At 43.4% G+C, this 13,872-nt stretch overlaps 1 protein-coding gene across 1 annotated transcript in view; it reads left to right on the forward strand.

Annotated features, from left to right (window-relative positions):
- The window catches only part of LOC129001990 (cilia- and flagella-associated protein 58-like), a 64,593-nt gene extending 54,044 nt beyond the window's left edge, over positions 1–10,549 (forward strand). Inside the window, exons 16-17 of the mRNA XM_054429461.1 lie at positions 8,971–9,081; positions 10,290–10,549. Coding sequence (XP_054285436.1) covers positions 8,971–9,081; positions 10,290–10,463 — 285 coding nt within the window. The 3' untranslated portion in view covers positions 10,464–10,549. The remainder of the gene's footprint in view (positions 1–8,970; positions 9,082–10,289) is intronic.
- The last annotated feature ends 3,323 nt before the right edge of the window (positions 10,550–13,872 follow it).

Below are 13,872 nucleotides of genomic sequence, written 5' to 3' on the forward strand. Positions count from 1 at the left end.
TTACCGTTCTAGCCTAGCATTTCTAGTGTATTAGGTAGCTTAGGCCTACATATTTTCTAGTTTCGTCATTGTAGCCTATTGCTAGCCTAGGCCTATTGGTGTTTAGCGTTAAATATTTTAGCCTATTTGTGTGATAGCCTATTTATTTTAGGTAAAACGTTTACTTTATAGTAGCCTATTGCATTTTAGCCTTTTATTATTGGATTTTGGAGCAGTTTGGACTTGGTCCTATTTCAACAAATTTTCTGGGTTTTGAGTACCTAGTTGGGACTTAGGCTGAAAAAAAAAAAAAAAAAATTTTTTTTTTTTAGTTGTCTTGTTTGGACTTAGATAGTGCTGTTTAACGTTAGGCCTGAATTTAAAGAGGCCTATTGTGGATTTTTCATACTTGTTAAGCAATTTCAGCCTTTTTTAAATTGTTGTTGCCATTTGTTTGTTTTGTTGTGCACTAATACTTTGCAGCTATGCCTGACTCACTCCCTGAAGTTTGTACGACGCCAGGAGTTCTAACCACGGCTGGTGCCGTGGTGACTACGTCATCGGTTATCCCCACCTGCTCTTGCGCATCGACGGTTACCACAACATCGACGGTGTACACACGACCGATGACCTCGACCGGCTACTCCGCTCCGCTCGCCCCAACGGAAGATCCTCGCGTTGGATGGATCTACCGGTTGTCTAAACTACAGTTGATTGCTGAGGTGGAGCGACTCGACCTACCCACCCATGGCACTGTAGAGGAACTTCGCAGGCGCCTTTGCCTATACTGGCGGATCAACGCTGGTGCTCAGACCCCCGCAACCTCCCAGGAGGAGGTGCTGATGACTAGCCAGGTGTTAGATAACCAGGCCCGGAGTTCGCTGCATGAGCCTACTCCACGCCTTTCGCCTTTCGACTACCGAACGGGGTCAACGCATCAACCTACTGCTTGGAGACCACCTGGTACCTATGGACTCGTAGGCCTACCCCCTGCTACGTTCCAGCGTCAGAGCCCACCTGCTGCGGTCACCTCGGCACCGCACGAACTGTCCTTCGCCGGACAAGAGGACGTTACTGATGCCCAGCATACCTTCGACTCGGCTCAAGGGTCTCTGCCTCGGGAATACCCCTTCGAGGACCCAATACATCGAAGTTTGGACCGCATACGCCAAATGCTAGGCCTATCGCCCAATGCCGACCTGCGCAGCATGGAGCACTCGTTAGCCGAGGTGTTGAACCTCGAACGGCGGGGCCCAAGAACACATGATGCTGACTACGCTGAGCCGCCAGCTAACGAGATGGACCAGCTAACCTCTCGATACGCCGTCCCGTCTCGGACGAACGATGTGTATGGAGGTGTCCGGTCTTCGTATGTCCTGCGTAGTCATGACCTGCATGAGGACGTTGCTAAAACGTCGTCCGCCCTCTGTGACAAGGTCCGGAAGTGGAACTTGCGCTTCGACGGCCGACGAGATGCGGTTTCGTTCCTGGAGCGTCTAGAGGAGCTGCGCGAGGCCTACTCTCTATCGCCAGAGGACGTTTTGAAGGCTTTGCCTTCACTTCTACATGGCCAAGCTCTCCTCTGGTACAGGAACAACAAAATGATGTGGCGTTCCTTCCACGACTTTAGGCGGGCATTCGAGGTCCAGTTTTTCCCTGCCGGCTATCATCGACACTTGGATGACGAGATACGGAAGCGCACTCAGGGTGAAACAGAGTCATTTAAAGATTTTGTGATTGCTCTGACAACCCTGATCCGACGGAGCGGCACTTTCTCTAACCAGGAAACTATCGACCTGGTGTACCTGAACATGAGGCCGGAATACAAGTTCATGATACGACGTCATGACTTTGTCACGCTACCCGACCTCATCGAGCGAGCCGACGAATACGAGGAGCTGCTACGGGAGCGCAAGCTGTTCCGCCCTCCCCCTCCAGTCGCTCAAGCATTGGTACCTGAGACTGCCTACACGCCCAGGCGTCGAACGGACCGTTTTGTCGATGTTGCGGTGATGGGCTATTCTGAGCCTGATTGTAAACCGCAACCTACCTCGCCAAAGGCCGTCCGCACTGGTGATTACCCTGCAAAGAGTGGGGGTAACCAGGCAAGGCATACGACGCCCGCCGTCCCAAACAATATGCGGCGGAGCCTACCGTCTACGAGCCCACCTCGATCACCGAGTAACCGCAACCCTCCGATCTGCTGGAATTGTGATGCACGCGGACATGTCTTCCGGGATTGTACTCAGCCGAAGGTGTTGCGGTGTTACTACTGCAAACAAGTAGGAGTGGCCACTACGAGCTGCGGTTGTCGCGCGGGAAACGCCAGACGGACTCAGGCCGCCGGAGGTCGCCTGAGCCCACGTCCCGTGGCCGCACTACCTCCGAAGAATGGAGCTCATGGCTCCAGTACGTAAGGGCCTTTACCGAATCGGGCTCGGGCATTGTGAGGTCACTTGAGCCCACAGCGCAGCAGCCTACGACCTCTTTCGAGCTCAATCACGTGAGCGCTTCATATGTGTCGGCTGGAACATCATCTGATTCGGCTGACATTCGACCTTTTATCGACACCTTGCTCCTTGGAAGGAGGTTCTCAGCTCTGCTAGACACCGGAGCAGTTGTAAACCTCGTCGGGGATGAGGTTGTTCGTCACTTCGACGAGTGTGGGGTAAAACCTGAGATATCTTCGGCGGACCTGAGGATGGCTGATGGTACACGTTGTCGGATTGAGACGAAGTACCACATCCCGGCCCAGATCTTAGGTGAAAACCTCATACTCGGAGCCTATTTCGTGCCGGGGCTCACTACGGACGTCGTATTAGGTATGAGGTGTATTCGAGACCTTAACCTCATACGAATTAACGTCAACAACGATGGCACGTTCGACACGACCACGACCCTTCCTTGTGCGACGGGCACACTGGAACCGCTGACGTCTAAGGAAGAACAACATCTCAAGAATTTTCTCGAGAAAGAACTTCCTCTCTTCGATGCTGTTGTGGGACCTACGGCGTTGACTGAGCATGTCATCAGGCTCAAACCAAACGCAGTCCCGATCAAACAGCGCCACTACCCTCGTAACCCTGCAATGCAAGCGGTCATCAACGATGAAGTAGCTGCCATGTTGAAGGATGGTGTAATCGAACCATCCGAGAGTCCATGGAGCTCTCCGATCGTGTTAATCCGGAAGTCGACTGGAAAATACCGCTTTTGCATCGACATGCGCAGGGTGAACGACTCCTCGATCAAGGACGCCTATCCTCTGCCTAGGATCAACGCCATCCTTGAGAAGCTCAGGCAGGCTAAGTTTATCAGTACCTTGGACCTGAAGCAAGGCTACTGGCAAGTGCCATTGGCCGTCGACAGTCGCCCCGTGACCGCCTTCACTGTGCCAGGCCTAGGCCTTTTTCAGTTCAAGGTCATGCCGTTTGGCCTACATTCGGCCGGTGCCACCTTCCAGCGCCTTCTGGATAGAGTCATCGGGCCTGAGCTGGAGCCGAAGGTCTTCGCGTACCTTGATGACCTTGTGGTAGTGTCAACGTCTTTCGAGGAGCATCTAGAACTTCTGGGGGTTGTTTTCCGCCGCCTACGCGAGGCAGGCCTTCGTTTAAACCCCGAGAAGTGTCACTTCGCCCGTAGGGAGCTGAAGTATCTGGGACACATCGTGAGCCAAGATGGGATCGCCACAGATCCTGAGAAGGTCCGCGCCGTTCAGGATTTCCCCGCACCCACGAACGTCAAGGGACTTCGCAGTTTCCTAGGCCTTGCGTCGTGGTATCGTCGAGAAGTTCGCTTCAGTAACCATTCCGCTTCGAGGTTTGCTGAAGAAGAACGCCAAGTGGCTCTGGGGACCCGAACAAACTAAGGCATTCGAAGCTCTGAAGCACGCCTTGGTGACGGCCCCGATTCTCGCCTGTCCCGACTTCAGCCAACCCTTCGTGCTCCAGGTCGACGCCTCGAATTATGGCCTGGGAGCAGCGTTAACTCAGAGTGTAAACGACCGAGAAGTGGTCGTTGCGTATGCCAGTAGGCTACTCTCTGAGGCCGAACAGAACTACACAACTACCGAGAAGGAGTGTCTCGCTCTCGTGTGGGCTGTTCGGAAATTCAAGGCTTATCTCGAAGGCTACCACTTCATTGCGATAACCGACCATGTCGCCCTAAAATGGCTGCTTAAGCTCAGTGAGCCTAGTGGGCGCCTGGCTCGGTGGGTTATGGAGTTGCAGCAATTCGACTTCGAGATAAGGTACCGCAAGGGGACAGCGAACAGAGTGGCCGACGCCCTGTCTCGTCAGCCGGTCCCTGAAGTGCCCAGCTCGTCTGGTGAACCCGATCAACCTACGTTTGAGGTCGGAGTTTTAACCAGACGCGGTGCTAGGGAACAGTTGCGGTTACGACGCCTAACCGATGCTGAAGGTGACGAACCTTCACTCGGTGATGATCCGGCGGGTGACGCTAACGACGACGAAGCTCCTGGTCCTACGCGGCAGGAGACAGACGACCCATCATCCGACGGGGACAACGATGGTAACCCGCCGGGCAGCCACGGTGCTTGGTATGACCGCCTTCGCAACCTGGTCAGCAAACACCCTGGGCGATACTCGAGATACCAGCTTCGCGACGGTAAGCTGTATCGTGCTGTCTCGAAGAAGGATCGACCTACGACATGGAGGGTGTGTGTGCCAAGCGACCAAGTATCCGTGGTACTGCACGAAAACCACGACACGGCTACGGCAGGACATCTTGGGGTGAAGAAAACGTTAGCCCGAGTTGGTGGGGAGTACTTTTGGCCTAACTGGCGTCGTGAGGTGAAGGCTTATGTACGGTCTTGCGCCCAATGCCAGGCCTATAAAGTACCCCAAACGAAACCAGCTGGGAAAATGTACTTCCGACAACCCCAAGGACCGTGGTACGCAGTGTCTGCTGACCTAGTAGGCCCATTGCCTAGATCACAGCGGGGTCAGCGATTTCTGCTCGTGGTGCAGGATACCTTCAGCAAATGGACGGAACTCGCCTCCATTGCGTCTGCAACCGCAAAGAATGTGGTGACGAAGCTGAAGGCTGTCCTACTTCGACATGGAGCTCCGGATGTGTTGATTACGGACAACGGCACGCAGTTCGTCGGTAAACTGGTTCGAGAACTGGCTGCTGAGTGGGGCATCACGCTACAGACAACGGCCCCCTACAGCCCGCAGTCGAACCCAGTCGAGAGGCAGAACCGAGTGGTGAAGACTATGATTGCGCAGTTCGTGAAAGGCAACCATAGGTCTTGGGACAACCACCTAGTGGAGTTTCAGTACGCCCTTAACACAGCTGTCCACGACTCTACTGGATTCACTCCCGCGATGCTGTGTTTCGGACGTGAACTGAAGCCTCCCTGTGCCGTCCGTGGCCTTTCGCTTGAGGTGTCTGAAACTCCCCAAGGTCCCTCGTTAAGTGAGACCCATCGCAAACGACTGGATGAGTTTCAGCGTCTGATCGTGCAGACACACAAGAACCTCAAGGCTGCCTACGAGAGGCAATCGACATATTATAACCTCCGTCGTAGGGAGGTGACTCACGAAGTTGGCGCGCAGGTGATGAGAAGACTTCACATCCTGTCTTCCGCTGCGGACACCATCGTAGGGAAATTAGCACCAAAATATCATGGCCCCTGCATTGTGGTCGGTCGTCGAGGTGCTAATCTCTACGAGGTACGAGACGAGGATTCTGCTGCGGTACACGTCGTGCACGTGAAAGACTTAAAACCTTTCTGTGCACGTGGCTAATATGCAAGGATCCCGCAACCGCAGCAACGTATTGCGATCCGTTTGTTCATCAGTCCTTTCGGCCACGTCAAGCTGCCGACAAGCAGCCATAGATAACCCTCGTCTGGGGGGTGACGTATCATCGTGAGCAGCTCTTAACCGCGCGTCCGAGACTCCGAGCCTGCCGTGCTACCCTACCTTCGTCAACCCCACCATCTTCGGTTTTCCTTCGCCCCGAGTCGTTTTCGTTTAGACCTCTGAGGCAACCCGGCTTCGTTCGCTTTTCGTCGTCAACACCCTGAAGCAGCCGGACTAACGGGGTCCGGCATCAGCTTCTGTCAACTTTTCTTGCCCACGATCCTACTGATGTGTCACCTGCAGGAAAGCTCAACAGCTTTTTTTCTTTTTCTCGTTTTTCTTTTTTTCGTTCCGAAGTGTGGAGGGGGTGTAACGGGTCAAATGTGTAGGGGGTAAAATAACGGCTAAACCACGAAACTTAAACAGCTGAATGTAAGCTGTTGTTGTGCCCTAGTCGCGGCGCTAAACTGACATCGCACCTAACCTCCAATTCCAAGACAGCAGACGACGTTGGTGTCAGTTTGGTTGTTTGGTTGTTCGACTGCGTCTGAGGGCGGGCTACGGGAGAGAATAAGAGCAGGTGATCCACTTTGTGAGCGAGGCAGCTATAAAGCATGAAAAGCTGTCATACGCCTGCCTTTCCTGACACGGGACTCAGCTGACTCTGTTTGTGCTGACCAATCAGGAAGCGTTTTAACTTTCGTCTCGATTCTGAGACGAAGGTGAGGGAAGAAGAAGAGTTGTGGAGGAGAGTTGTCATTCGTAATCCCGGCTTTTGGTAAGTTTGTTTCGCTTTTGGTTCGTTCTCGAAAATTCGTGCAAGTTAAAGTTCGTATCGCAAGCTCTGAAAGCTTAAGTTCGTACGTATTGTTTCGTAGTGAATATTTTGATATAATTTCGTCATCGGGTAAGTTTTGTAACTAACTTACAGATTATTGTATATTACTTGACCAGTTTTCGTGTACGAAACTTGGTTGAACTTGAAGGCTAGGCCTGATTCGCAGACCTAGTCATACGCCTTAACCAACAATTTGAGTAAAGTACTGCAGTTGGTGAAATATATTTTCAATTACGTTTCATAATCCGTCTTGGGACTTTCTTTTTTTAATTCTTAAAACCCTTTTTTTAAAGTTCCCCAAACGTACCAAAGTCTGTTCCAGCAGACAGGTTTCTGCTGGACAAGTTCTGTCGAAGTTGGTCTAAGTTGAACACGTGAGGAAGTTAAAGTTTTAGTTTTTCGTTTTTGGCTCAAGGAGCAGTTTCACCTTTTTAGTTTCGTTTTTTTTTGTTCGTTCCTCACCTGGACCACTTAGGCTAACTTGTTTTCTTATCATTTTAGTAAATTCAGACTCTGTGGGAGTTAGGCTAGGTTAGGCCTATCTTGTACTAACCTTGTTTGTTTCAGGGTGACGACGTAACTCCGTAGGTAAGCGGAGTGCCTACTTAGCTTACTTGTTGATTTGTTAAGTTAGCTAGTAGTGTGTCATTTAGATATTTGCCCACAGAGTCAAGTCAAAATTATTTATTTCCCCACAAGCCCTAGGCTAGAGTGGTGATTTCGAGTAGGGTGTTTAGTAACCCGCAACGTTCGTCTCGAGCTCTGACAACCAGGGCTATCAAAGTTAGGCTATCCGAATCACTATCGACTCCTGGGAAACTCCCCGCGACCAGACTAGGGCGAATCCTGGGATCTCGTTTTCTTACCGGTGGCGTAATTTACCTCTTGTCGTCCGCCAGGAAAATTACGTCACATAATCATCAACAATAGGTCGTCTCCTATTTATATTACAAGAAATTAAAACACACATCATAGAACTAACCCTAAAATAATAGAAACAAAATTACGTCAAAACTAACGTCCAGTGTCACCAACATGAACTACACATTGAAAAATTTTGAATTAACAATGTTATGATGAGAAGTCGGCTTGAGTTATATTTAATCCATGGTCGTACTGCATCTAGGTTATATTTCCAAAGCAAAACAGAGCAATATATTCCGGCCAAGCGTACCGATCCTTAGGCCTGAGGAGAAAATGACAGCATTATATAATGGTTCTTTAGAGGGTATTGAATTTTTCTAAAATTGAATGCAAACTGAGATTAATATTTTTTCGTTAATTTTAAAGGTAAATAAATCATTGTTGTTTTAATATTCAAAAAAACTTATGATATATTTAACTTGATCCTGCAGATAGTTGTAAACTAATCAAACGATTAGTTAATAAATAACTTTTGTTTTGTGATGTGAGGGTTGTAACAATGTCATGTCTAGCACGCATGCGCCCCTTATCACTCTGATCAGTAGTGCCGAGTCCGAGCCAGAATGGCAGTGCAGTGGCAATACGATGCGTATCCCTTGGGCGCTCGTCAACGTCAACATCCCTACAGCCTACTCCCGTATAACCAATGTTCGTTACCAATTTTGTAACGAAATTGATGCGTAATTCTGAAAATATAGTTTACATTTCATAACATTTATTTCTTCTTATGAACTTCAGAATCACAATGCTTTGGAGTTTTTTTTTATCAACTGTGACTATTTATTTTTATATTTAGATAGCCTAGGTATAACAAAAATACTCTCGGCCGTGCGCCCTCTGGGACCTTGCGCCCATAGGCCCGGGCCTACTGGGCCTATTGGGAAATCCGGCCCTGTCTGTGGGGAGATGGGATATTATATAACATTGAAAAAAATTAGATAAAATAATACATATTAACAAGGAGAAACATTTAAAATAACTGATAATATATTATTAGGGGCATTAACAAACATTGTAGGAGAAAACACACAAAGAAATTAATATTAATGATTAATGTAATACTACACGTGGCTAGGGGGAGCGAGCTGGCGTAGTGGCTAGAGCGCGGGACTTCGGTCCGTGAGGTCCCGGGTTCGATCCCCGCCAAGTCACCAATGGATTTTATCTAAGTGATAATGCCGCAACCCCTAGGTCTAGCCTGAAGTAATGTGAAAAACAATCCCAGGCTCGTGCCTAGCGTCCTAGGACAAAAAAAAAAAATAAAAAAAAAAATACTACACGTGGCTATGTGTAGGGTGCAGCTGACCAAAAATATCCATATTTTGTGTTTGTATTATTAAGTCACCGGTAGGGTACCTATATTTATATTGTATGTAGACTTACCTAACCCTAAATAATTTTCAGTATCTTCTTGGAGATATTGAAATGAGGATGGATCAAATAAACGAACTAAAAGCAGAACTGGAAAAGTCAAGCAATGAAATAATAACCTGGAAGGAAAAATACTATGAACAGGTAATATTAGTTCGTTAACAGCCCTAAATTGAATGGTGCCTTGAGTTCAGTTTAAAAGTAAAAAGTAATAATCCTTGCCCACAACCAAAAAAGAAGTCTCTGGGCCATGTTAACACGTTGAGCGGCAAATGAAACAACGTCTCACAGCAATGGCTAAACTCACAGTGGACAAATAGTTTATAATGGTGCTTTGACAAGTATACTCATCGCCCGCCACTAAGAAGCACTAGCAGTGATGAGATTACGCGTCATGCGCAGCTAACGTGTTAACAAAGAAATTACTTCTCTGAGAATTTTAATTTGTTTATCCAAACTTTCAGGCTTATATTGTTGAGTTACTTTAACTTAAGCGTCCTTAACTTATGCTTTGACTTAAGTTTCTTAACACAAAGATGGCTTTTGTACTCACAATTGGTGTACTCACGTATGGTTATTTGTTTTTTACACTTTGATTTAGGTCTTTGATCCAGGTCTATAGTTATTTGTGCAACTAGTGAGCAAAGTAAGCAATTGACTCACTCGAGAGAAATACTTACTCACAAGCCGTAGGCGAGTGAGGAATGGTTTCTCGAGTGAGGCAATTGCACTTTGCACTCGAGTTGGGCATTATATTTTTCCTACAGATACCATAAAACAAATAAATTGGTAAAGAAACGTGACATATTTTTACACAGAAGTGAACTTTTAATATTACTTTTAATAATACAACAGTATAACAGCTGACCAGCTGATTTACAACCAGTGCTGCCAACGTATTTCGTGCGCATACGACCTTGTCTGCATGTTACGCGCTCACTATTTCGTGCCTTCACGTTGCAAATCTGGAGTGAGTGAGACAAAGTAATTAGAGTGGGACAATGTTAACATTGTATCACTGATGAGCGAATTTGCCACTTTGCTTTCTCAAATCAGTGAGAGAACATGTACATTGTTAGGTAATTGTAGGAAAAGGTTTTTTTTTAGCTTAAATAAAGCATTTTCAAATAATATTATTATTGTTCAATGTTTTGACACTAATTTAGAGATATAAATGTGAGCAAAGCTTCAGACAAAACAAAACCATGTATTTCTATAGAGATAATTTAAATTTAGATTTATCTAGGCCTAGTTATTTTTTCAAAACATATTATGTTCAAATCAAAGTTCATTTTCATCAAATGTAGCTTTCTTACTTTGAACAATGTATTGTTGTTTTCTCTTTTTTTCAGAAAAAGCAAGTTGAGAAGTTTAAACTGAAGATGAGTGATATGAAAAAATCAAATAAAGTTGTTAATTCAAAGAGTTTTAATGGACTGGACTCAAAAGGAAAAGAATTGCCACCTTTGCCATGTAAATCAAGATTCATGGGTGGAGGATTTAACATATCTAACAGTTCTATATAAACAACAAAAAATGGTTTTGTACATTTATATATTGGTATAGAAAAATTAATAGCCCATAAACTACTGAAGAATGTTTTTGTCATTGGATACCTCCTTGGAATAATATTTGATCTATATTCATAGGAGAGTTCAACTAAACGTAAAAAATGCAGGGATCTCGTATACGAGTGAAAATTTAAAAACGTACGTTTTCATGTCCCTGGCCTTTTACTTCGTAGATACTGGATTTGTAGTTTATTATTATGTGTTTTAATATTTTTTGGGACGGGGGCAACATGTTACACACATTTATTTGGTTTTAAATAGGTTCTAGGTATTTTTTTCATATTTTTAAAGTCTCAAAATTCACGACCATGACGTGTCCCTAGGGTACATTTTCCAACTTTCACGCTGTTTTTAGACTAATTATTCATGCCGAAATATATAAAGCCATATTTTTATGTCATCAATGGTTATTAAACTTACAAAAAAGGAGCATATTATAATTTAATTATCATTGCTAACTGACTACCATGACAAAATAAGTCTGTCCCTCGATTTGGCGTCACGACCATTTGGGAAACATTTTCTACTTTGGAGCACGACAGTGGCAAGCCTGGCGTCGATGGAGTCATTTGGTTTTAGAGACTAGTTCGGGGTGTACGTCAGGATTGTAGTACCGGTCGTTTCGAGTTGAAAGGATGAATTACAAGATTAATAAAGGAAAGATTGTGTTTTTTGTAATTTTGGTGTGTCCATGACCGTACGTAGTCATTCGATGAAGTAGAGTAGACATGGTGTTAATTTTTGTTTATAAGATATTTCAATTGCTAGATTAATCTTGAAGTCCACTTTGTACCCTCGAACATGAGGTGCAAGGCTACCGCCAGAACAGAGCCAAATAACACGTAATTTCACGACCAAAGTTTCACGACCATCGCGGGTTTTTTCACGACCAATGCAGCCTTATGGATTATAGTGTGTTTGGTCGTGACAATAACTTTAATATAATTATAAATTGAACAGTTTAGTTCAATTGAAACACATATTTTTATTATAACTAACAGTATAATTGAAGGATTGTTTAGAAAGATTTAGATTATTTTAGAAAATTCACGACCGTACCGCTTGTCCCTGACCATCACGTTTATGATTTCTATCATAAAAATTTCAAAATTTAAAATATCCTCATATTTCAATGTTTTATACACAAAAGAAGCACATCTCTATACAAACATAACGATTTTTTGGGTCTCAGGTAAGTTTTTTCAGAGTTATACATACTTAAAAGATTTTATTGGCTATTTTTCAATTTTTTGAGTTTTTTATTTTTTTCTAGAAAGACCAAATATACCGAAAGCTGAGTGACCTTTTTATTGTATAATGGTCATAAAAGTAAATTAGTTTATAGCAAAACATAGTTATAAAAATAATATTAACTATTTTTAATATTCATTTAAACGTCTGTTATGGTCTTGACAGGATTTTGTGTTTTTCCACTAAAGATGCTCTTTTAAAAAAAAACTACCAAAGATATTGCGTTACCATGGACATTTTATGAAACTTAAAATGTTAATAAAATAAAAAAATAATAAAAGTTTTGAAAAAAGGGGGAAAAAATTGCAAAGTGCTTTTCCTGAAAACGTACGTTTTTAAATTTTCACTCATACAGGGTGACTGAAAATTAACTTGCACCCTCCTTAACTTTTCAACCATTTGAGATATTTGAAATCGGTTTGCGGCAACATTCTTAGATATGAGGGGCTACAATAAATATGGTCAATTTTGAAAACTTTGCCCTTAGGGGTAGCGGTGGTAGGGGGTAGCTAAAAATTTCCATTGACAGGTATAGTCAATTTTGGTATCATTTTACAGGTCTTGATGAAACATAAACATTGACGTAAAGATAACCAAAATCGGCTCACTAATAACAAAATGGCGCCCTAAAACGTTTCAAATCCAAACAACCATGAGGGCGGCCAAAAATTAACTTTCACCCTCTTTAACCTTTTGACTATTTGAGATATTTGAAATCGGTTTGCGGCAACTTGTTTTGATATGAGAAGGGCTACAATAATTATGGTCAGTTTTGAAAATTTTGACCTTAGGGGTCTGCTACCCCTAAATACAATGACCCCAACCCAAACATTCACCTGCGTGAAGTAAAAACGCTCTTACTACACTTGTAATGTAAATAGCTATTACATGCCAATCCCGTACGAAGGACGGGTACTCTGCTAGTAGATATATATATATATATTTTGTTATTGTATACATCAATGAGGGCTACTTTAAATGTTACTAAGTAAATCAAAATACCACAGTACCCTAAAAACATTTTATTTTATATTACTTACATGTTTCGGACATTAATGCCATGATCACAGTATAGTACATAACCTATTAGTTTCTCTTATTTACAAACATTATTAGATATATTATTTCTTGTTAAAGAACAGGTGATAATTTTTATGTTAAGGGAAGGAGGTGTTTTCTTTAAGATTTATAATTTCATTGAATATTACGTTTTGATTTGGAATTTGTGTCAAGTTTAGTAAATAAATTGTCTTTGTCATTAATATGATGAGTATAAATATAAAAGTCTTCTTTTGCATTCATTTTTTCACCTTTATTTTCAACGTCCAGAATGTACATATTTTTATTCATTTCTGAGTATGTATGGTCGGTCTGAAGTATATGTTCGGCGTATGAGGATTTTTGTGTTGTCATATTGTTCGATCTTATTGCCTGTATATGCTCTTTGTACCTGACTTTGAATGTTCGACCTGTTTGACCAATATAGTACTTTTCACAGTTGTTACATTTGGGGGGTTGGGTCTCGGATTTGTTCTTTTTTGAATTATGTTAAAAGCGTTATTCCTTGTTTTAAAACTTAGTTTAAATTTTGAGTTCGGTAATGTCTTTCTTAAGGTTTTGTTTAAGGATGAGCTGAATGGAATACATATAATTTCTTTCTTTACGTTTACTTGTTCTTCTACTTTCATTCTTTTCGTTTTTTTCATTTTTTATTAATTTTTCAATCATTTTTTCTTTGTATCCATTTGTTCCTGCAATTCTTTTTATAGTTTTCTTTTCTATTTCAAAGTTGTCTTTAGACATTGGTATGTTAAGTAGTCTAAATACCATTGATTTGAATGTAGAAATTTTGTGTTGCCAAGGATGGTTTGACTCAAATGGACTGATTAGGTCAGTTAAACCATACGACAACAACCATACAAAAACCATTGGCTGTGTCGGTGGTATATATGTGTTTCCTATATATATTGAAATTATGTCGATTGTTTTCTTTAGTAGTCTAAGAAATTTATCTTCTTTTCTTGCGTCTCCATCGTAAATTTAATTGTTCTTTAACAAGAAATATCTAATAATGTTTGTAAATAAAAGAAACTAATAGGTTATGTACTATACT

Source organism: Macrosteles quadrilineatus, unplaced genomic scaffold (assembly GCF_028750875.1).
Source record: "Macrosteles quadrilineatus isolate MER2022 unplaced genomic scaffold, UCM_ALF_1.0 Scaffold_9__3_contigs__length_116548681, whole genome shotgun sequence".
NCBI lineage: Eukaryota > Metazoa > Arthropoda > Insecta > Hemiptera > Cicadellidae > Macrosteles > Macrosteles quadrilineatus.